The sequence below is a fragment of the Arachis stenosperma genome, chromosome 6 (assembly GCF_014773155.1).
Source record: "Arachis stenosperma cultivar V10309 chromosome 6, arast.V10309.gnm1.PFL2, whole genome shotgun sequence".
In the NCBI taxonomy this organism is placed as follows: Eukaryota; Viridiplantae; Streptophyta; class Magnoliopsida; order Fabales; family Fabaceae; genus Arachis; species Arachis stenosperma.
The window spans coordinates 143,654,678-143,678,863 of NC_080382.1; the positions used below are offsets into that span (position 1 = coordinate 143,654,678).

General features: G+C 30.4%; 4 protein-coding genes across 4 annotated transcripts; all 4 read right to left on the minus strand.

Annotated features, from left to right (window-relative positions):
* Nucleotides 1-285: 285 nt before the first annotated feature.
* LOC130936084 (uncharacterized) lies at nucleotides 286-1,222 on the minus strand. The gene is made up of 2 exons (XM_057866066.1): nucleotides 1,037-1,222; nucleotides 286-661 (listed from the first exon to the last, which is right to left on the minus strand). Exons 1-2 carry the CDS (start codon nucleotides 1,197-1,199, stop codon nucleotides 471-473), a joined length of 354 nt encoding a protein of 117 aa, XP_057722049.1. The 5' UTR covers nucleotides 1,200-1,222; the 3' UTR covers nucleotides 286-470.
* A 3,707-nt stretch (nucleotides 1,223-4,929) lies between these two features.
* LOC130934904 (uncharacterized) lies at nucleotides 4,930-7,176 on the minus strand. The gene is made up of 5 exons (XM_057864425.1): nucleotides 7,148-7,176; nucleotides 6,671-7,008; nucleotides 5,961-6,099; nucleotides 5,509-5,668; nucleotides 4,930-5,205 (listed from the first exon to the last, which is right to left on the minus strand). The coding sequence occupies exons 1-5, from the start codon at nucleotides 7,174-7,176 to the stop codon at nucleotides 4,990-4,992; spliced, it is 882 nt and encodes a 293-aa protein (XP_057720408.1). The 3' UTR covers nucleotides 4,930-4,989.
* Nucleotides 7,177-7,361: 185 nt separating this feature from the next.
* On the minus strand, nucleotides 7,362-8,240 carry LOC130934905 (mitogen-activated protein kinase kinase kinase 20-like). Its single transcript, XM_057864426.1, has one exon. The coding sequence runs from the start codon at nucleotides 8,238-8,240 to the stop codon at nucleotides 7,362-7,364; it is 879 nt and encodes a 292-aa protein (XP_057720409.1).
* A 4,970-nt stretch (nucleotides 8,241-13,210) lies between these two features.
* LOC130936630 (uncharacterized) lies at nucleotides 13,211-16,006 on the minus strand. The gene is made up of 5 exons (XM_057866723.1): nucleotides 15,583-16,006; nucleotides 15,211-15,325; nucleotides 14,484-15,059; nucleotides 14,166-14,349; nucleotides 13,211-13,723 (listed from the first exon to the last, which is right to left on the minus strand). The coding sequence occupies exons 1-5, from the start codon at nucleotides 15,657-15,659 to the stop codon at nucleotides 13,698-13,700; spliced, it is 978 nt and encodes a 325-aa protein (XP_057722706.1). The 5' UTR covers nucleotides 15,660-16,006; the 3' UTR covers nucleotides 13,211-13,697.
* Nucleotides 16,007-24,186: the final 8,180 nt, after the last annotated feature.

Genomic DNA, 24,186 nt, shown 5'->3' on the forward strand with positions numbered 1-24,186 from the left:
GTGGTTGGAATTTACTTCATCAAATTACTATAGAATCTGAAGCAGGCCTCATTCCCTCATTCCCTCATTCAAGCCACACACAATCATCCAAAGTTGGAAAAGATCTTGAGTTACAGATGGCTTGTTCAGACATGTTTGTACTTGTTCATCCCAATGGATATATAAAAGACATTGTAGGTGGTGCAACCTTTTGATGTTGGGATCCTTTTTTGATGAATGCTAATACTAATCATCAAGAGTCTCTACTTGAGTTGAAGAATCTGATATTGGCAAACATGGGTGAACTTGGAAGAAAGAAGATATCTCATATGGCATATAAGTTGCATGGTATAATAGGTCCCCAATTATCTGACAGTCGGGTTATTTGGCTCACCTCTGACCAAGACATTCACTCGATGTTCGATTTCCATGTCTCAAATTGTGAGCTACGGTGCATAGAGTTGTACATTAAAGTTGAAGACATGATTAGTTCAGCCAGTTCGAAAGCCAATCCGCAAGTTGTTCAATCTGACAATATTGGTATTTGGTAGAGGACCAAAGAGAGTACAATCACCAGTGACATCCCCAAGTTTTGCGTTCCCCAACTGTGTTGAAAATGTGAAAGTTGATGGAAAAAGAACCAATGTTTGTGCAAGCCCAGGTGAGTTCTCTCTGTGATGAGCTGTTTATCAATCAATTCAGTTTTCAAGTGATTTGTCAATTTTGCATATATCAATTTGCTAAACCACATCCATAATACTATATCTTAGTAAGAAAGGGGGAAAAGAAATCTAGGAAGAAAAACTCAAGAATGGAGTGAAATCCAGTTAAATAAAATATTGACAAATTTATGTTTCAATTTACCAATTATTTACTTTTTTTTAAGAAAAAAATAAAATAAAATATATAGTGTCCTCTTTTACTCCGTCTCTTTGGTGCTGACTGCTGAAGGGGAGTGTTATGCTCTTAAATCTTAATCATCTGCCAAGGCTACTATCCTGCTGTGTAAAATTTTGATTACTATGCTACTATGCACAATGTTGCAAATAAAATATACTTTGTTTTCTGACTTGAGTTTCTTTCTCCTTTATTGCAGCTAACATGGCATCAAGAGGTATTGCAGTGGACAAACTCTGCCTTCCCCCCAAGACTGCGAATATTGGAGGTGCCTGCAGTGTCTTTCCAACTCCAACTTCAAAGAAGTCTTCATTTGTGGACATGGGTGCTGATCTAGGACTTGATCTAGGACTTTCACCTCCAATAAAAATGCAAAAAATGGTGGATGGCAAAGGGAAGCCGGTTGAAATTTGAAAATGGTGTGCTGATACCCGACATTGAGGAATCCAATGTGTACCCCAAACCCTTCCAAGCCCAATGTGCCGCAACTTGGAGCCACCTATCACCTCCAAATCTCATATGGTGCTAGAAGGCCGAGTTAAGGAATTGGAGATCCGCTTTGAGTCAAAGGAAAACAAGAGAGCTGCCTTAGAGGAATTGAAGGTTACTTTAACCGCCAAGATTAGTAATCTGGAAAACAAGCTGAAGGAGGCTGATAAGGAGAAGAAGGCTCAGTTAAGAAAGGAGAAAACAGCATCAAAGGGGATAATTGAGCCGTTGGAGGCAGAGGTCAAACATCTGAGATGTTCCGCCCTTGAAGCAAAGGAGAGAGCACACAGGAACATCATGGAGCAAGTCTGTCTTCTGGCTCCGGGTGTTGACTTTTTGCTTGTTCACCCTGATAATCGAGTTGTCAATGGGGAGATTGTATGATAGGAGCCCATTAACAACAGCTGCTACTTCTGGCCCAATACAAGAAGCTGAAAGCGATGAGAAAGTAATTGGGCCAAAGAAACCATTAGCAGAGAAACAAGCGTGTGAAGAAGCAACCAGCTTGGATAAAGGACTACGAGCTGTGAAATAGAGGCGTTGTAGAGTAATAAACCTTTTGCTTGTTCACCCTGATAATCAAGTTGTCAATGGGAGATTGTATGATAGGAGCCCATTAACAACTGCTGCTACTTCCGGCCCAATACAAGAAGCTGATAGCTTAGCTGAGCAAAGAAAGTGTGAAGAAGTAACCAGCTTGGATGGAGGATTATGAGCTGTGAAGAAGTAACGGTTTATCTAGCCCAATTGCTTTCTCATCGCTGTCAGCTTCTTGTATTGGGCCGGAAGTAGCAGCTGTTGTTAATGGGCTCGTATCATTGTAAATCCTAAGAAGGATAGGGTACCCCCAAGTTACTAATGTTATGGAATTTGGATGCAAACGTCCAATACATCCAATGTTGCGTCCATGAAGCAAAGGAGATATCACATGGTAACACATGGAACAAGAATGGTAGTGAACCCCAAGTTCGTTTTGTTGGCAAGCACTCAAGTGCAACGCTGATTGCATAGGCAAACTGCAAACACTTCATGCTACAAGGTGTAAAATTTCATTGGTTATGTATTAGCTTTATTTTTGAAATTTTAAATGACACTCGCTGCAAGGTGTAAAATTAAAGTGATTATTACATATATTTTTTGGTGTCCAACTCATTACATATATATTAGAATTAAATCAACTCTAATTTCATATATTGGTATGAATTTGTTTATTCATATATGAATAATTTTGTTAGAAAAAGACAGTAAAAAAGGGAATTGCTATGGTAATGAGTTTGACTATTTTTTTACCTAATTGTCAGTTTGTCACTGTTTATATTAAACTAATTAGTTTTCATTCTTTTGCCATGGTGGCGAGTTTGTGACTATTTAAAAAGAATAATATTACATGATCTAAATATTATTATTTTGTGTCCATACTTGGCCAGCAATAAAATTTGCATACATTTATTAAAATTTGCACGTATAAATTAATAAAAAAATTTTGTCGAACACAATTGAATTATATATGATGTGAGATTTGAACAAGAAACTTTAGGAATGAAAAAAAAGTAAGTAAATATTAGAAATACAATTTCATTAATGAGTCCAATCCCTCATTCTCAATTTCACATCCTTGCATGGACACAAATTTTTGTCCCTTAATATTGCATGTATGTTCTGCACTCACTTGTTCCTCTTGGAGGAACACTCAAAGCTCCACAATTTGGGAATAGAGCTCTTCACAGCAATGAAGCTATGAGACAGTATTTGTTCATCAACAAGAATGGCAAGATAAATAGTGTCATAAGAATCCGCTGCCAAGACCTCCAACTTCTTCCATTGTAAATCACTCATCTTAGATTGATTTTTCTTACTCATGAATCAACATCAAAGATTACATGCTGACATGCATATAGTGATCAACTAATTTTATTTATGAATATACAAAATTTTTGCATACCTGCAGTTGACTAGTTCTTTTGGCTCTTTTTGCGGATTCTCAACTCAGCTTTGTGTTTGATTAAAGATTAATTTTTATTATGTTTGTTATAGCTTGTACCTATTTGTATTAATTATTTGTATCACTTGAACGAGTTATGCGTTTATCTTATTAACGGAAAGATAATAGTTGATTTGCATATATAATAGAAAATATATAATAGAAAATATAAAGACAGTGTCAGTAGGAATAATTTAAATCAAAAAACAAATTAAAAATCTTGAAATATCTCTATCTTATAACAGTTTTGAACCAATTTTAATTTTTAAACCCAAATAAAAAGTGAAATATATCTTATCACAGTTTTGAACCCAGATTTTGTTAATAAAAAAGTTATGAAATAGAGATAATTTAATTCCAGAATATTTGCCTCTGTTTCATGGTATTTATGTCTACTATGATCTCCATAATTTCTTTTAAATTTTAAAAGTCAACCAAATATCTAGTCTAGTTTGATTATCCAAAAATTTAAATAGATATAATTAAATTAATTATTTAATTTAATTTAGTAAAAATAAATATATTCATTTTGCTATATCCATATGATTAATTATGACTAATATTTTAATTTCCAATAACGGAAGAGTCTGGTCACTGGACAAAATTCAAGTTGCTTACTTATTAGACTAAATGTATGCATTACCCAAAAAAGGTATTTTTTTAAATAATAATTTTTTATTTATATAAAAAATATCCACTAATTGTGCTCATCATTTTTTTCCTTCATTTTTTTCTGCAAGTATTAAAAATTCTAGGAGATACATATTAATTTAAATTATTTTGCGCGGTGGTTTTATTGAAATGCTCATTGAATTTAAAGAGAGTTTAAGGTTTACGGTTGGGTTCCATAAACAAAAACAAGCACCTAACATGCCAATGAATATTGGTTTTATCATTTTTCGTTTTAAAATATTAAGAGATGTGTTTTTGTAATCAACCTCGCATAATTTGGACTCTCTTGGAATTATGAGATTTTGTTAGTTAAAATTTAAAAACGGTTACTCAGGAACACTAGCGATCGTCATCGCCACCATGCTCGAATAGATCTATGAGGCGGAGAATAGGCAGATCTGGCATGCAAAGGAGTTTTCCGGACCTTGGCGCCCACGATTCCTTTTATTTTGTTAATTAAATACACAATTAATTAATAACAATCATATTTTTATAACAATATAAAAAATATTTAAAGTATGAATAGTGCTGTTGTAAGTTATTTTATACTTACTACCATGAAGAATAGACACACATGTTTTCAAGATTTATTTTCTTTGGCCCCCCAGGGGAGGTTTCAATTACATTCATATAATTTTTGGCACTTTTTTTTCTTCATGGTAAAAACTGATAAAGAAAATCAATAGGTTTTTCAAATTATGAACAAGGTCAGATCCTATGGTATGGATATTCATGATTTTACAGGAAAAGTCTAAAATTTCATCTAGCTTTTTGAATGAAAAGTTAGGTAGAAATTGTTTACTGCTACACACTTAAATCAACCATTGGCATATGTAAAGTTGCATTGGTTAGGTTAGAAGTAGTAAATGAAACATGCATTTTTTGAAACTTTAGTGATGATTTCACTGGAATTAATCATGTTGGATAATCTTTAATATACATATACTTAAATTTGGGTGCTTTAATATATGTTATTGATGAAGCATTTTGAATTTAAATCCTTGGTCGCACATTCTCTGGCTGTGGCGAGCATAAGGGGTATGGCGTCTAGGAACTTCACTTTTGTAACGATCTGCTGCCATTGTTGACACTCTGTTGGTCTTTTCTTGTGTTTGATTTCTTGTGTTCCGAAAAAATCCATCTCTATCCCAGCTAACTTCATAATCAGCCTTTAATCGCGATCCTTTCTGTCAATAAACAAGAAATTCTACTGTCACTCATCACATAAACATATCTAAGTTTCCAATTTCCATCATGTATAATTCACGAATTGAAGCAAGAGTGAGGCGGCTTTATACTTCCAGATTAAGCAATTGCCATAACACTTCTGACCACAGTCATTGACAGCAAAATGAACGGATCACCTTACTATAGATATCCAAAACAGAAATAGTGACAAGTGACAATAAAGATGTGAATTGCAGTGTAGTAAGAAACTATGCTTATTTCACAGTGGAGTTACCAAACATAAGTCAGAAACAAGCCAATACCTTTTGCAATGAGCGACCACATAGAACTCTCAATGCATCATGGAAGTCTCTATATTTTTCAAACTGAACCACAATCTTACAGTAAAGGCCTGAAACCAGGTCTCCGTTGTCTTCATTTGCATCCTTACCTGGATCATCGTCCTCAGCAACATTAAGATTCCTATTAAATGTAAGTTACAGAACAAGAAAATTATGTACACCCATAGTAAGGTGAAATATGATAATTCTCATATAAGTATCAGTATAGGGTGAATATAACAACATTTAACAATAAGTACAGCAAATTAAGAAGGTTCATTGTACTGCTTAAAAAGGTGAAAGAAACAAAATAATCGAAGCAAAAAATATAGCCTTCACCTCCAACCTAATTATGATTAAAAATATTTGTTCCTTGAAAAATAAAATCATTGAAAATCAAATACAAGATAAAAACAATCAATTCCTGCAAGAACCTTATCTTGCCAAATGTTGAGAAGATGGTATGTGTGACTAGCATGGAAGGCTTAGAAGAAACTCTAGGCTCAGCAAACCATCGTGAGGGCACACCCCTCAAAATAATCGTATCTGGATCACGCTTCCCTCTATAGTACCCTGCAGAAAGATCAAACCTTTACACCTAATTAAAAATACAATCCAACCCTTCCCTTTCAAATCACATCAAGAAAAAACCAAAAATCAGACCCAAAAAAAGAAGCAGCTCAAATTAGTTCCCAAAAATGATCTTCACATCAAACTAGTCCTCTAGAGATTTTGAGCATCAATCTCATCCTTCAAAGTTTAAAATAAACACTAAGTCAATCTTCTAAATTCTAATTTAGTCCTTAATTTACGAAGAGACTCTAATTCAATGTACTACAAATCTTTCTAGCAAGCCTTTAAGCACTTAGTAATAAGAACATGAGTGAACGATCAAAGGCCAAACCACTCCCTGAAGTTGATAATCGTCTTCAATTTCATCCTTGACCAATTTGACTACCATAACAAAAGCTGCTAAGCCTTTCTCACTAGCTCGGATCAGCTACTTTGATTAAACTTGACCACTTTTACTCATTTTTGAAGATTTCAAGGACCTTATAGACAAATTTATAGTCATTACCACTTTAAATTACTACTAATTTCATGGTTTACACAAAAAATAAGAAGAATGAACGCAGAGACAAACCTCGAGTATCAAACGCAAAAAACTGTTCCCAATCTTTCTTCATTGCCTCAAAATCATCCGAAACGGGAACAGCAACATCAAGCTTGAACTTAACCCCTTCAAGATTCAGCTCAATCCCGTTCATCTTCTCCACCAATCTCTTCCTCCACTCCCAAACCCTCTTCTCAACCGCACCCTCGCCTTCCTCATCTTCTTCTTCAATGAACTCGAGATTCCAGATCCTGAGAGTCCCCGAAGCAACAGGCTCCTCGCGCTTCCGCTTCTTGAGGTCCTTCACGCGCTTAACGCCGAGGTCGTCCTCGGGAATCGCGAGGGAGTGTTGGGATTGTTGGTCGTTGCTAATTAAATTATTTGATCATATACTGAAAGCAAGATTATAAAAGAAAGAAAGAAAAAGAAAATTGAAAGAACAGATAACATTCGAAGCACAAATAGCAAAGAAAACTATTGTTATTAAAATAGTTTATTAAATCTTACAAATCATAAATGTTAAGCAACAGGCTCATTATGTATCAATACTTTGTACAATTCATTATGTATCAACAGACCCAAAAAACCCTACGGCATAGCCATCATGCCCTTGAATAGGGGACACAATAAACCAAACCATTCAATCTTACAATGTCATCAGAATAGCTCTAATTACATAAACCATAAATAAGGTTGCAATGAAACTAATTAAGAAAAACAATCATAGCCAAGTTGCAAGATAATATGAATGAAACATTGTGATATAAAGGAAAGGATGATCAAGAAGCCTGTCAGCAGTCCATCTCTTGCTAGGATCCTTCATAAAGCACTTTTCCAGAAAATCATGACAGAAAAAACCGATTCCCTGCGGCTTCTTGGGTGATAGTTCATGATGTTCAACCAAGTACCTCAACTCCTCAATAAGCAAAGGGCTCTCACCCCAGGCAGGCAATCCAGTGAGCATTTCAATCACTATGCAACCAAGTGCCCATATATCCATCGGAGCATCAATATGACCAGAAAACGCTTCCGGTGACAAGTATAACGGCGTACCTCTCGGCTTGGACTTCCACAACTCAACATCTGCTTCCTCCTCTTTGGTCTTCGATAATCCAAAATCCGCAATCTTCAATTGATAGTTTGCAATCTCTTTGTCCAATGAAGGAAACACAAGAATGTTCTCCGGCTTGAGGTCACAGTGGACGATTCCTTTGCGATAAATATGCGAAAGCCCTTTAACAATCATGCGTGCATAGACACTCACCTCGGTCTCGGGAAGAGGTTTCTTGTGGATCAAGTCAGCTAAAGAACCGTGAGGAGCATACTCCAAGAAAAGATTGTAAAAGCAAAGTCCATGCTCTACCGTAGTCTCAGTTCCAAAGCATTGAATGATTTCTTGGCAACCACCGCTTTCACCTTCCCAAACTGATTTAAAAATCTGTTCCTCTTTCTTCAGTGAGAATGCCAGTTTGGGAATAGAGCTCTTCACAGCAATGAAGCTATGAAACCGTATTTGTTCATCAACAAGAATGCCAAGATAAACAGTGCCATAAGAACCCGCTCCTAAGACCTCCAGCTTCTTCCATTGTAAATCACTCATCTTGGATTGATTTTTGTTACTCCTGAATCAGCATCAAAGGTTACATGCATATAGTGATCAAATAATTTTATTTATGAATATACAAATTTTTTACATACCTGCAGTTGGCTAGTTCTTTTGGCTCTTTTTTAGAATTCTCAACTCAGCTTTGTGTTCGATTAATTATTACCAAGTTCGTTATAGCTTTGTGCTATTTATATTGTTTACTTGTATCACTTGAACGAGTATATTTCTTGGCGGAAAGATAATAAAGACAGTGTCAATAGGAATAATTTAAACCAGAAAACAAATTCAGAAATCTTGAACTAACTTTAATTTTAAAATCCGAATAAAAAGTGAAATATATCTTTATCTCTATTTCATAACATTTTTTACTAACAAAATCATCTTTCTATCCATCTACTTATCTAGTCTAATTTGATTATCAAAAAATTTAAATAGATATAATTTAAATTAATAATTTAATTTAATTTAATAAAAATAAATGTACTCATTTTGCTTGTCATAATTTATGATTAATTATGACTAGTATTTTAATTTCTAATAATTGAAGAGCAGAGTCTGGTCACTGGACAAATTAGCTCAGCTCGCTTATTTATTAGACGAATTGTATGCAGTATCCAAAAAAAATATTTTTTTTTTAAAATAATCATTTTTTATTTATATAAAAAATATTCATTAATTGTGTCTATCATTTTTTTCTGCAAGTATTAAGAATTGTAGGAGATACATATTGGTTTAAATGTTTCATGGCGGTGATTGCATTGAAATGCTCATTGAATCTGAGGAGAGTTTAAGGCTTATGGTTGGGTTCATAAACAAAAAACAAGCACCTAACAGTGCCAATGAATATTGGTTCTATCATTTTTTGCTCTAAAATATGAAGAGATGCGTTTGTGATCAACCTGATATAATTTGGACTCACTTGCTTTTACTGTGGCCATTCTGGGTGTTACATTTATGATTTGCCACGGTTTTTTTGGCTTTTAACTACAATTTTAAGAACTGTGGAGACCTTAACTTAGCCACAACATAACAAAAATTAGCCAGAGTTTTTAATCGCAGCTAAATCCCATGATGAAACAAAAAAATTATTGGCCACAACAAATTTGCCATGGTTTTAACCGTGCCTAACTATGAAGATTCCAATAAAAAAAAAAAGATATTCTACATTTTATTAGCGTTACATCAAATTTGACAATAAAAAATATTTTCTTTCATATATATGAAATAAATTCAACATCCATACATATAAGATAGAGCAAAAGAATTCAACAATGCAAAATAACAAAATACATTTAGAATTAACACTTCATCGTGTGAGGATTGGCTGTTAATAGCTTTCAACCTCCTATGCAACTTCACTAGCTAGAGCTAAACATTGTAAGTCTCCTTCAATGTCTCCTGGGAGGCTGGACTCATGCACTAACGAATATGAGCTCAATAAAGATCTGTGCACTGCCATGCAAAAAAAAATTATGCAAAGGTGAGAAAGAAATATATTGATGCAAAGCAACAAGAAACAAACTTTGTAATTCATATCTCATACCAGCAAGAAACTAAGAATAATTCAAAGCAAAAAGTGAGATCCAACTTCAATGAATCAATAGATGGACATGACTTCTATTATTTGTGCTTTTCATTGATCTGTCTCTCCTTTACATATCCTCCATCATAATCCAAAATTCTTCAAATATTAATTTCATTTCATAATGTATTAAGTAATTAAGCATGGCAACAAAATCACATACAAGATAGAACACTATTCCTACCTACAAACACGATAAAACAATCAGCCACCTTCTTAATTGGAACATGATGAAAATTCTCAACTATATAAAATTTTTCTCTACACTAGGTTTAAAATTGGCTTCTCTAATATATTAGTAAAGAGAGTAAACTAAGGACACATAATTGGAAAGAAAGAAACAATGTGGAAGCAGAAAACCAGAGCTAAGTGGCAATAACTCTTGGCATTACTCTCTGATGCCTTCAAATGGATCTGAAATTATCGCATGGCAAATTGATAATAATCAAGAAAAATATCCTGATACAACAAATCTTACAATGGTTAGATAGAGACTAAGAACACTGGAAAGAGCAAAAGTTAAATGCAATCACATCTTCCAATTGATGAAATAAAGACAACACAATACGAGCTCAATCAATAGACCAAAATCTTTTTTACAACTAAAAATAAAAGGGGAAAAGAAACAACTGACCGAAGCGGCTGAACTAGCACTGAATAGCGGTTACTCAGGCGCCGAGGAATCAACACTAGCGATCGTCATCGCCACCATGCTCGAATAGATCTATGAGGCGGAGAATAGGCAGATCTGGCATGCAAAGGAGTTTTCCTGACCTTGGTGCCCACGAACTCCATGATTTTCAATGCAAGGCTAGGATTCAACATCGGAGAAGCTGGAGGAAGGCAGACAAAGAGGGTAAATTGGAAAATACGAAGGGACAAAATATAAAAGAGGCTAGGATTCAATGCTTCAAATTTCAATAATGTTATTACTTGTTTTGAGTGTAAAAGGATATAAGCTAAGTGGCAATATCCTTTCATGTTAACTAATCTTGCTTCACGATCATGGTGTGGTTTATTTGCATCTAAGTTTAGGGTAAACATATATTAACAACCAATATGTATTCCTTTTATTTTGTTAATTAAATACACAATTAATTAATAACAATCATATTTTTATAAGAATATAAAAATATTTAAAGTATGAATAGTGCTGTTGTAAGTTATTTTATACTTACTACCATGAAGAATAGACACATGTCTTTACAAGATTTTTTTTTCTTTTGGCCCGGGGGGTTCAATTACATTCATATAATTTTTGGCACTTTTTTCGACTTAAAAATTTTGATATGGAAGCAAAATGAATGATATATATTAACATGGTAATTTTTTATGTTTTTTAAAATTGTGAGAGTACATAAATTGAAACTTTTCGATTTGTGTTTAAAAAGTAAAAAAATTCATAATATACAAATTGAAGTGTTAAAAAATTGAAAAAACTCAGAGTATATAAATCGGACTATGTGAATTATTTATGAATATACAAATTTTTTGCATACCTGCAGTTGGCTAGTTCTTTTGACTCTTTTTTAGGATTCTCAACTCAGCTTTGTGTTCATTAATTATTACTATGTTTCCTTATAGCTTGTGGCTTGTTCGAATAATTATTACTATGTTTCTCTTAGTTACGCGTTTATTTTATTAATGGAAAGGTAATATTTGATTTGCATATATAATAGAAAATATTAAGACAGTGTTAGTAAGATTAATTTAAACCAAAAAAATAAATTAAAAAATCTTGAAATATCTCTATTTTATGAAAGTTTTGAACCAATTTTAATTTTCAAATTAAAAAAAAAAGTGAAATATATCTTATATATTTTATGACAGTTTTGAACCAGATTTTGTTAGTAAAAAAGGTTATGAAATAGAGATAATTTAATTTTAGAATCTTTGTTTCTGTTTCATGATATTTATGTCTACTATGATCTCCATAATTTCTTTTAAATTTTAAAAGTCAACCAAATATCTAGTCTAGTTTGATTATCTAAAAATTTAAATAGATATAATTTAAATTAATGATTTAATTTAATTAAATAAAAATAAATGTACTCATTTTGCTATATTCATATGATTAATTATGACTAGTATTTTAATTTTCAATACCGGATGAGCAGAGTTCTTTTTAATTTCCCAAAAAGTTAATTCATAACTTTTTAAAGAAGTAGAAATACATGACTTCTTCTTCTTAATAAGTCATTCTATCATTTTTTTTTAAAAAAATTACTTTAAAATAAAAAAATCTACTTTTATTTTTGACTCTGTGAAAATATTTTATGTTTCTACTAAAAATACTAATTGTATGTATTAACCAAAAAAAAATTTAAATAATAATTTTTTATTTATATAAAAAATATCCATTAATTGTGCCTATCATTTTTTTCCTTCATTTTTTTCTGCAAATATTAAGAATTCTGGGAGATACATATTGGTTTAAATTATTCTGCACGGTGATTTTATTGAAATGCTCATTGGATCTTAAGAGAGTTTAAGGTTTATGGTTGGATTCCATAAAAAAAAATAAGCACCTAACGTGCCAATGAATATTGTTTCTATCATTTTTCGCTTTAAAATATTAAAAGATGTGTTTTTGACTTTTTGTGATCAACCTCGTATAATTTGGACTCTCTTAGAATTATGAGATTTTGTTAGTTAAAATTTAAAAACGGTTATGAAATAGAGATAATTTAATTTTAGAATCTTTGCCTTTATTTTATAGTATTTATGTCTACTATGATCTCCATAATTTTTTTTAAGTTTTAAAAGTCAACTAAATATTTCATTCTCAAATCTATATCTCCATCTACTTATCAAGTCTAATTATTCAAAAATTTAAATAGATATAATTTAAATTAACAATTTAATTTAATTTAAAAAAAATAAACGTATTTATTTTATTATACTCCTATAATTATGATTAATATTTTAATTTTCAAAACCAAATAAACATAACTGAAAAATAGAGTACATGACCAGATCGCTTATCCGAAAAATAGAGTACATAACTGACAAATTATTAGACGAACTGCATGTATTATCCGTAAAAAATATCTTGATAAATAATACTCCTTTGTATTTTTAGAAATAAATATTTTTTATTTATATAAAAGTATCCATTAATGGTGCCTATCATAGTTTTTTCTCCTTTTTTTTTTCTACAAATATTAAGAATTATAGGAGATACATGTTGGTTCAAATGTAATGTTTCTACCCGGTGATTGCATTGAAATGCTCACTGAATCTGAAGAGAGTTTAAAGTTTATGGTTGGGTTCTATTAACAAAAGCATGCACCTAACATGGCAATGAATATTGATTCTATCATTTTTCTCTTCTAAAATATGAAGAGATGTAATTTTGTGATCAACCTCATATAATTTGGAAACTCTTGCTTTTAATGCTGGGTTTATATGTTAGCTCTAGATGCTAATTTTGCAAAGAGTTCTTGATTAATACAAAATTTACAATTGAGTGAAAAGAGTAATAAAACATCATCTTGAATATGTACATGTTACAAAAGATTCGATACAAAACCAAAGTTCATCAAGAAGGTACAGTAGTATATATCACATCTAACATGTCCATTCCCTCTTTCATCTCCATCTCATGCATCTTATGACTTGTGATACCACTACAAGAGATAGCTCTTGATGAACAATTTTAAAATAGGAAGGGGAAAAAAAAGAAGAAAAGGAGAACTTTTTAGCAACAAATGAATAACTGAGCAAATGCTATGGTTGGCTATAAATATTACGTCCCAAAGCATTTGAAATGTTAAATTAACTCGAAGCAAAAGCTTGTCATTCCTCATGCTCTTGCCAGCTACAAACTGATATCAATTATCATCACGTGTGTCTAAGCCTTCTTCCTTCTACATTGCGTGAATCGCAATTAAAACTGCAGAGATAACGATAAGTGTAAGCTACATTACATACAAAATACCAAGAGAGTCTATGGTAATTGGTAAGAGATGCTGAACAAACATGGTGCTAAAAAGTAACAAGTTATTCAAATTCAAATTCTCATGAGCCATGGTTTACTATATGATATTTGGAAACTCCCCAATAATGAGCAACAAAGTCAACTCAACAAAAGAGGGAAAGAATAAGCAGGAAGTGATGGCAACATGTGCAACCTTTTCCAACTAAGGAATCAACTATAACCTAGAGATTATATAGTAAACCCAACTTATAAGCAAGAAGGCCATTCAATTATCAAATTACTTAAATTCCAAAGTTGTAAGAAGCTTTTTATCACTAAGAAATGGAAGGACATGCAAATACACTTGTGTCTATATGAATGTGGAACACACGGTTGCACAGAGATACAAACAACTTACCAATCAAGCAAAGGAGAACAACAATGGAAACTGTTATTCGAACTGGTTGACTGTATCGCATTTGGTATTGAGATCTTCGAATCTGTCTCTGAATGGCACCATACCATCCATGAAGTTGCTTGTCATAAGATTCATCAGAACTTTCAAGACAACTCTTACTTTTTTCGAAGGATGCCTTGTTGCCCTTTTTCAATTAGATAAAGAAGGAATTAGAGTATTAGTAAACCAACCAATGTATAAATTTTCTTTCTTTAATAAAAGTGCTACTGAAGTATGTTTCCATATCAGCAAAACAGCAAGATCAGGTTAAGAACAAACCATTTTCAATTCGGTCATTGGAAGTAGCGCATTATCGGGTTCTTTATGATTCAGCTTTCTATAACCATTCCTAGGCCACTTCAACACAGGTACAGATCCCATCGAACTAAGAAATGCCGATAAACTTGCTACCTTAGGCATAGGACCGGAGGAACCACTGGACGAACTCCATTGCTGTGCATCATCAGAAACTGCAATTTTCCAAGAACCAATATCAGCACTAGCACTAGCTGCCCTACGATGCGCATTTAATCTATCTTCCTTTGCTTCACCCAACCCAGACAAAGCGTGTGCATTCTTTGAACAATTACTGACTGAATCGGTATCAACTATTCGCGGACTTCCGGTCGCTGGCATTCCCGAAAGAAATAATGCAAGTTCATCTTGTTCTCCTTCATCCAAACGCGCCCAAGGCCGAGGTGCCTCACCACCCGATTGGTCAGATTCATATAATGAATACTCAACTTTTGTGATCTTCTCATCAATGGCAGCAACAAAATCGCGGTGCCTATTTCTCGTATCCTCAATTGAGCTTCTGCTATAGCTCGACTTAACTGCCCGATTGAATTCATCTAACTGCATAGTGCCCACATAACATGTAAGCATGTAACAACAATCACAAGATGACATACAAAACAGAGTTTTTAATTTTTCTATTTCTATTTTCCCTCCCAAATTGCTGCACAGAAAACAAAACGAGCTATTCCAAACACAAAAATTCAATTACCTGCCATTTAGCAGTGCCAAGAGCAGTATTTAGATCTCTACGAAGCTCATCAGAGTTCCACACGCTGGAATCATCTTTTGTGGAACGAATCCATGTCCTATATGCAGATTCCAACCTTTTGAAAACAAAAACCACAATGATAAACAAATCAACAACAAAAAATTACCATGAGCTTCAAAACAGGTTTTTGAATTCAACATCCAATATTAGAGAACAACGTTAAACAAAAATCACAAATTTCCCCTAAATCTCTATCTAAAACCAAATTACTAGCTACAAATTACAGAGAAGAATACCACAATGATTAATAATAACAAAAGCAAATTAGAAGAATATCACGAAGGTGATGAATAACATGCAAATTAGGAGTACCTGTCTGCAGATTCCTGAACTTCTTCGGCAGCTTCAAAGAAAGGATCTTTCTCCCACCGGTCAAAATTGGACGTCATGAATAGAAATGGGTCGTCTCGAAATTTAGAAATTATGAAACACAATAACGAAAATGAAAATGAATAGAAATTGGGAACAAAAATAATTATTTTATAAACCCTAACAACTGAGAAAATGGGGTTCGTTGATGAACAAAGAGAAGGTAATGAAAATGGGTCGTCAATATAAATAGAAGGACGTAATAAAAAATTATGGATCCGTGAGAAGTGAGAACATTTCTGATTAGTTTAGAATGAGAAAGAAGCGGGTCCTAAGCGTAATTCATAGAGTTTTGGTTCTTTCTTTTGTTTGGTACATTCATAGTTCGATACAATTTTTTTCCAAAACATTTTAGAGTTTTTGATTCACTACACACTTCGTTTTATACAAGAGACAAGATATTTCTTCTTTGGTGAAACTATATATTAATATATTCTATATTTAAAATTATATGGTATTTACTATTTTAATATTAGATAAATTATGACACCAACCATTGTAAGCAAGTCACAATAAATTTAATGATATTATTATTACTGTATTTTAGAGAGTTCAATATAATATCTTTTGTGAAAATTTAGAAAAAGGAAAGAAAAGAGTTCAATAAATAAGCATAGCTAATAAGTTATCAACTTATCATAAGTAATATTATATATATTTTTAAAAATATCAAAAATAATTTATTGAATTTTAGAAGAGAAGAGAACTTGGGTGGTTTTTCACCAATAAAATATATCAAATTAATAAGAATGAAGTCGAGTGGAGTTTGGAGAGCAATAAGTAAAGTTATTAAATGGAAGAAAATTATATATTTTTGAGAAAATTCTACTCCTCTCCCTTACGATATACTAAAATGATATTCTCATTCCCTCTATTTTATAAATATACATTTTTCTTTCTTCTAACTTTTAAAAATCTCTTCTTTAGTCTATTTTAAACCTTTTGTGTTAACTAATGTTAACTTTATCTATTTTTTAAGAAAAAATAAATTATTTTTTAAAAAAATACTCATTAGCAAAATATTCTTTATTTTTTATCATTAAATTTTACTTAACAAAATATTCTTTAATAAATTATTCTTTTATTGATTAAATTATATTTTTAAAAAAATGTAATAATTATATTATTTTTTCTAAAATACCCTTCAATAATTTTTTAATTATTAAATTATAATTTTATCAAAATTTTCGTTAACAATTTTTTTATATTTTACTATTAATTTTTTGATATCTATATATATTATTTTAACATTAAATAAAAAATTTTAGTAAGATTATTTTTCAATATCAATATATATTAATTGTTATACATATTAACAGTGTTAAAAAATTTTAATTTAATGTTAAAATAATATATATTGATATCGAAAAATTAATAGTAAAATATAAAATAATTGTTAACAAAAATTTTGGTCAAATCACAATTTGATAATTAAAAAATTATTGAAGAGTAGGTATCTTTGAAAAAATAATTTAATTATTAATTTTTTTAAAAGTATTTTGGTAAAAATATAATTTAATCAAAAAAAATAATTTATTAAAGGGTATTTTGATAAGCAAAATTTAATGATAAAAAATAAAATTTTTGCTAATGGATATTTTTTCAAAAAATAATTTATTTTTTCTTAAAAAATGGATAAAGTTAATATTAGTTAACACTAAAAATTTAAAATGGATTAAAGAGGAGGTTTTTTAAAAGTTAGAAGGGAAGAAAATGTATATTTATAAAATAGAGGAGAGGGAAGTGTCATTTTAGCATCTCGTAGAGAAAGGGAGTGTAATTTTCTTTATATTTTTTCTTTTGTTATTTGAGAGTTTAACAAAGAGATGAGGACTTTATCATTTATCAATTTTTTTTATGTATGTTAGCTGGGTACTAATTATAAATCAATTCGGATTAAGAATAGTTAGCTCATTTGTCTGTTTAAATAAATATTGGATTAATAAATATGTTTATTAATGTTTTTTTATTTCTAAATATGCAAAAAACAATAAATGTGTAATAATTAATATGATAAGTATTTTACTTTGAGTTTAGCTGTGCTCATAGAGCACAGTTAAGATTATTATGAATAAAAGATTTTAAATATTTTGTTTTGATAAATATATAATAATTACATGTATTTTTAGGATATATACTAGTCAAACCATTTTATTTTTTAATAAAAAATATAAAATTATCTTATTTAACTTAATATTTATAATTATATATATATAATATTTATATTTATATATTTATTATGTCTAAATAACTCATTTAATAAAGGAATGAATGCATTGCAAAAAACCAAAATAGAAAAAATTATAAATCTCTTTAACTCCTAAAATATCACTTCCAAATATTATTCTTTAGTTTTATTTCAATTTTTTCATACATACAAAAACAAAAAATGACTACTTGTCTACTTTTATGAAAAAAATTTACACAAAAACAATGGTATAAATTATTAAATAATTTAATTAAATATATTCAGTCAAATATATCAAATTAAATATAATTAATTATTTAACAGTTTATAATATTATCCTTATATTAAGATGTCTTTAAAAAATAGGAGAAAAAAAAAAGATTTTTTTCGTTGCCTATTAATGTAAACAAAAGTCAAAGCATGAATGCCATACTAAATTCAAATATAACTGACGACACTACATTAGTCAAAGCGCAAATCGCATAGGGAAAAATGTTAATTAATTAGTTGAATTGTTCTTATGTTTGTCATGTTTTGTTTATGGTAAGTTCAGTCAACGAGATTTTGTCATAGTAAAAGACGAAGCTGTGGATGTATTTAAAACCGAGCGCGTAAGGATTATGGTCAACAAAGTACTACTGCACTCTACCTTAGTAGCTAGTGGCATGTGGAAGATTCGCTTTTCATCATTCAATATAATCAAAGTAGAAACTCAGGTGAACTCAACTTACTTATACGAAAAATCTTAAGATAATTTGATTAATTTAATTAAATTTTTATTTAATAATTTTTAAGTATTAATTTTATGTAAATTCGATTTTATGTGAATTTTTATTATAATCAAATTATTTATGTTATTTTTAAAATTTTTTTTTTTTACTAATATCATATCAGCAACATCTTTTACTTGACAAAATATTAGAATTAACCACTTAATTTTTATCAAATTAATTATTATTTTTAAATTAACAAAAAAATAAAATATACAAAAATTTATAATAAAATGTGTAACCTACAAAGATATTCTATCTATATCCATATATTTATTATATCTCACCATTATAAACAACACAATAAATTTATAACTCCAATAATTAATTTGTTAATGTTTATAAATAACTCATTAAATATAATAAATATTTATATTACAAATGTAATAATAATATTAATAATCATAATAAATTTTATGTTATAAATATTCAAATTCCATACTATTTTAACTACTTATATAAGTTTCTAATAACTATTCCTTCAATGACATCAAATTTAGCATGAAAAATTTATTTTCGAATTACACAACATCTCAAACTTATTCAATGGAGCATCATTCTTTGGACATTATCACCAAACAAAAAGACAATTGGTTTATCAAAGTTCGCATTGTTCATCTATGGGAAATATTAACACCCACAAATGAATAAGAGTCTTTTTGCTTATAAATTATTATATTAGATGAAAAGGTACAAAACAAAAATATTTATTAAATTTTAAAATTGAATTTACAAAAAAATATTTTAATTATTTTTTCTTTTTATACTTTTTATATTATTTTATAATATTTTATATATAATTATATTTTAATATCGTTAAAATTATACTTCTTTTAATATGCTATTCATTGTTTTTTTTTAACTAATTATTAACTATGATTTACTAACAGGAAATACATCTTCATATAATTGTGAAGAGAAATATGATGAACAAGAAGAAAAAGTCTATATTATAAAAAATCTAAAAATAGAAGATTCAAATGATATATATAGGCCAATTAAAGATAGAATGAAAGCAAATTTTTTACTCACAACTGTGAAAGAAATTAAAGATCCAATTTTGAACATTTTTCAAGACTATTTTAAATTTGCATCACTTGAGACATTGTCTGACAGAGTGGGTCAAAGAAAAATACTAACAGATAATTTTATTTTATATTATTTTAATTATTCTTATTAAAATTAATTTATTAAAAAAAATCTACACATTTTTTTCTTTTTTATTGTAGATGTCATTGAAAAACTACATCAAGAGATTAAAAAGAAAAAAAATCATATAAATTCAAAACACATCTTTGGAAGAAAAACATACATGCAAAGATGGAACAAACAACATAATAGAAAATGCATACAACTCAATAATTCATAAATAACATGTCTTCATAAGAACCGATAGAAAAAAAAGCAACAATTTTAATAATAACCAATAAAGAAAAAGGAGGATGAGCGCCACATAAAAAGACTAAATCTATCAACTAAAACAAATGCAAAAATCAAATTACCAAATAAAAATGTCATTTTATAGTTTATACAACTCAAACATCCAAATCTTTTGTACTACAAATTATTTTAAAAAAACACATTTCAAATTTAACTTTAGTTTACACATATTTAATTTAATTTTACAAAACATAGCTATTTTTAATATTTATTATATATTATTATTAATTTACTGTCCACGCATTGCGCAAGTCTCGTTTTAATTAATATAAGTCGTCTATATAAAATACTTGTCACACTCTTTATTGTATGAGAATTATATTTTGGTAAATAAAACTCTTAAACACTTCGAACGATACTATAAAAAAAAACAACAAACATACATGAATTATTACTCATAAATATCACACCTTCAGATATTTCTGATAAAATTTAACCATTATAATAAATTTTTAAACTATTATTATTTTTCATTTCTTAGTTAAAAAAACTTTCTTTCAATAAACAAAACAAACAAACTCACAATATTATAATGATCTAAAAATTAAAAACAACTTGGAACAAAAAATCGCTAAGTATTTTTGTTTGTGAACTTTTTTCATTTATAAAATAAAAAAATTATTATTTCCCTCAACAAAATTTTTGAACTTTAATTTCCCAAATACAATTTTTTGTTTTTTGGCATTTAAGTCCGCGAACTCTATAAAAATGGGCAAGTTCACCTAACCTGAACTCCCTTTTAAGTTTGTTGAAATCTGTATTTTAATTCATTATCATCATCTCTAAATAGTATATAGCTCTACAAACAGTATATAAGAATACACAAAAATTCATAGACAACAAGCATGACTTTTTCAAAAAAATTTGTAATTATAAATTAAAAAAAATAAGTAATATTTAACAATAACAACCATTGTTATCGTATCTAAAAATGCATAGGTACACCGCAATGAGTCATATTTAACAAGAATTTTTTTTAATTATAAATTAAAAAAATAACTTTTACACAGGCACTTTTTCTGTATTCTTATACTGTTTGTAGATCTATATATTATTTAGAGATAATAATAATCGATTAAAATGCGAATTTCAACGGACTTAAAAAGGAATTCGCCGAGGTTAGGCGAACTTGTCCATTTTTATAGAGTTTGTCGGGTTCTGGTAAAGTTGTTTAAATACAAAAAAAATCGTATTTAGAAAATTAAAGTCCAAAAATCTTGTTAAATTTTTTTTTATTTTATAAAAGAAAAAAAAACCTTTTGTTTGTTCTTTATTTTCTATGCACCATTTTATTCAATTAAACTCTTTTTTTTTTAATTCAGAGTTAACCATATTATGTTATGGCTAATGAAAAAACCTTATATTTAATGAGAAGGTAAGCTAAGTCTCCTCAACAATCATACAGTTAAAAGTTTAAAAAATATTTTTTCTCTTTTTATTAATCCAACTGCCAGAAGCAACTAAATATTCCTCTAAACTTTGTTAAAAATAAAAAATACAAGAGGAGTCCCACAAATTCTTTCACCTTATACACTTATTATCCCTATTACACAAATTGAAACCCCAATTTCCTAAATTTTCCATTTCGTGCCAAAAAAAAAAAAATTGGTTTCGTTCATTGAAATTCACGCAACAGAGAACAATCTGCTCTTGCAAATTCTGAATGGAATCAAGGGACTAGGAAGACGAACTTTTTCTATGAGAACAGAAAAACGATAATGAGCGTGAGGAATCGCACCCCATTCTTCGGGACTGAAGTTCATGCTTCTTTTGAAGGTAACAACAGCAGCTTCAGAAAAAGGGTTTCCTTCGTAGGAGTGTTGTTTCTGCAAAACAAGGATTCCCGTTAAGCCAAGCATTTAGGTTTCCTCAATTTTGTTACCCTTCCCCTTTTTAAACCCTAAAACTAACGCTAAGTCTTGATTTGATTGCAAGGCTCGAAAGGTTCAGAGCCTACATGATGGAGAAGAAAATAAAACTTATTGGCGGCATCATTGAAGCACCAAATGTTGAGAAGATGATCTTTCTTGAGATGATTCCTCCTAGCAATGTCGCACCAAGAAGAACTCGCTAGATTATAAGTTGATGCAGAGGTCATATTCCACTTCTTCAGAACCTGGTCATCATGGCACACTTCACCTGACGGTTCTATGAGCCCTACTTTCATCCCAATCAGCCGCTCCTTCCCATCCCGAGCCTCAAGAGCCCTCATAATCGCTGCGTCCTTGTGTGCCAAGAACTTGCACTCCTCGTTTATCTGCTTCTCCGGCATCGCTAACCGGCTGTTATTAGGCTCCAAGTCTGTCTTTGTTAACTTCCTTTGCATCACAAAAGTTACATCAACTCCTTTCAGTGAAGCGATAATCGCCTTGAAAATTTCCGGAAGCTCTGGAATATCACTCTTTGTTGTTGATGTAGATGCCAATGTGGATCCTGTTGAAGGCGATGTAAATGCCAATGTGGATGTTGAAGGCGATGTCAATGTGGATTCTGTTGAAGGCGATGTCAATGCCAATGTGGATCCTGATGATGCCGATGTAGATGCCAATGTGGATTCTGTTGAAGGCGATGATGGAGCATTCTTCTTATTCAGCTTTCTCTTGCCTTTATTCTCCTTCATGCGTTCCTTTCCAAGAGAGTGGTGCAGCTTCAACGCTTTGGAGAACCTCTTGAGTACCGCACGGTCCTCTTCGCAGTAGAGACTCTTGTTTGCCTTAATTGCTGCCCGGTTCACTTTGCAGTACTCCTGGTCTTGCAGGGACACTACGACGTCAATTCTTGTAAGGCGGAATGGATTCGGAGCCATAGCTTCTATTGTTTTCAAATCCAGCTTCAACAACTCCTTCAAAGTTTTCTTGCTTCTCATCTTGGCAACCATGACACTAGAAACACTTTCCAAAAACAGGTTAGACTTTTTTTCACAAGAATGTGAGACTCATAAATCAGAATTTATAGGATGTGCTTTATTTAGAGTTTAAGCTATGATAGAATTAAATACTTTCTGTTTTTAAAAATCAATTACGGAAGATTTTGATTAATTTAAACCTGTATAAGTTTAATTTAAGATATGATATGATATGATAAGATACTGTTTCAAAATAATTATCTTTCCAAATTTGTTTTCGTTCTAGTTTAACTGGATAGTGGATACACACGGTTTTAATTCTTAATTGAATGTTAGATATGATTTTAATTTTGATTTGAAAATTTTTCTTGTGTAAGGTTTTAACTGATTTTTCAACCCAAGCATTTTTCTATCACTTAACTGTTTTTTTTTCCCACGTAAAGAAAAGAAACGGATTTTCTTTTATTTCCCTTTTTTGTTCTCTCGTCTTTTTGTTCATTCAAGTTTAACTGGATGTTCGTAGTTTTGATTTTGACTTTTGACACGTTTGCAAGGCCAGAGGAAGCCATGTCTGTTTTAATGACTCTTTTAGTAGTTTGAACTAAAAATTTGAATTTATATTTCATATTATATTTTATTTAAATTTAAATTAAGATAATTCTGTATTTATATTTGTGTTTTAAAATTAATAAATGATAAAATAAATAAAAATTGTGTTCTTCATTTGAGAAAATTTAGATAAGCTCTTTTTTTCCTGAAAAAAAAAAAAAGAAAACAAAGTTTTGTAGAAGCAATTCCTCATTTTTTAATATCTTCACTTTGTTGATTTCCAATCTTTTATACCGAGACTAGTATTTAAACAAAGTTTCTACTACACTTTTTTTTTTAGTGTTTCCTGTTAGTTGATGTGTGTATCATTTCTATTAGTGTGTTGTGCAGACTGGACTATTTGTATATGACATTTTCTGGGTTTTCTTCACTCCAGTGATGGTTAGCGTTGCTAAATCATTTGATGCTCCGATAAAGGTTAAAGTCTTATCTGAGTGAATTGAGTTTATGTTCTCCTCCTTTATATGAAGTTAAATAATATACCTTATACAATATCTTCCTAATATTGATCATTCCAATTATTTTTCAGCTTTTGTCCCCCACAGCAGATTCTACCCGGCCATTTTCAATGCTTGGCCTTGGTGACATTGTCATCCCTGGTAGGCTGACTCGTTAAGTTATTAATTATGAACATGACTATAGATACATTGATTATACAAGATTTTCATCAAGTTAGATTAATTTTCATGTCATTT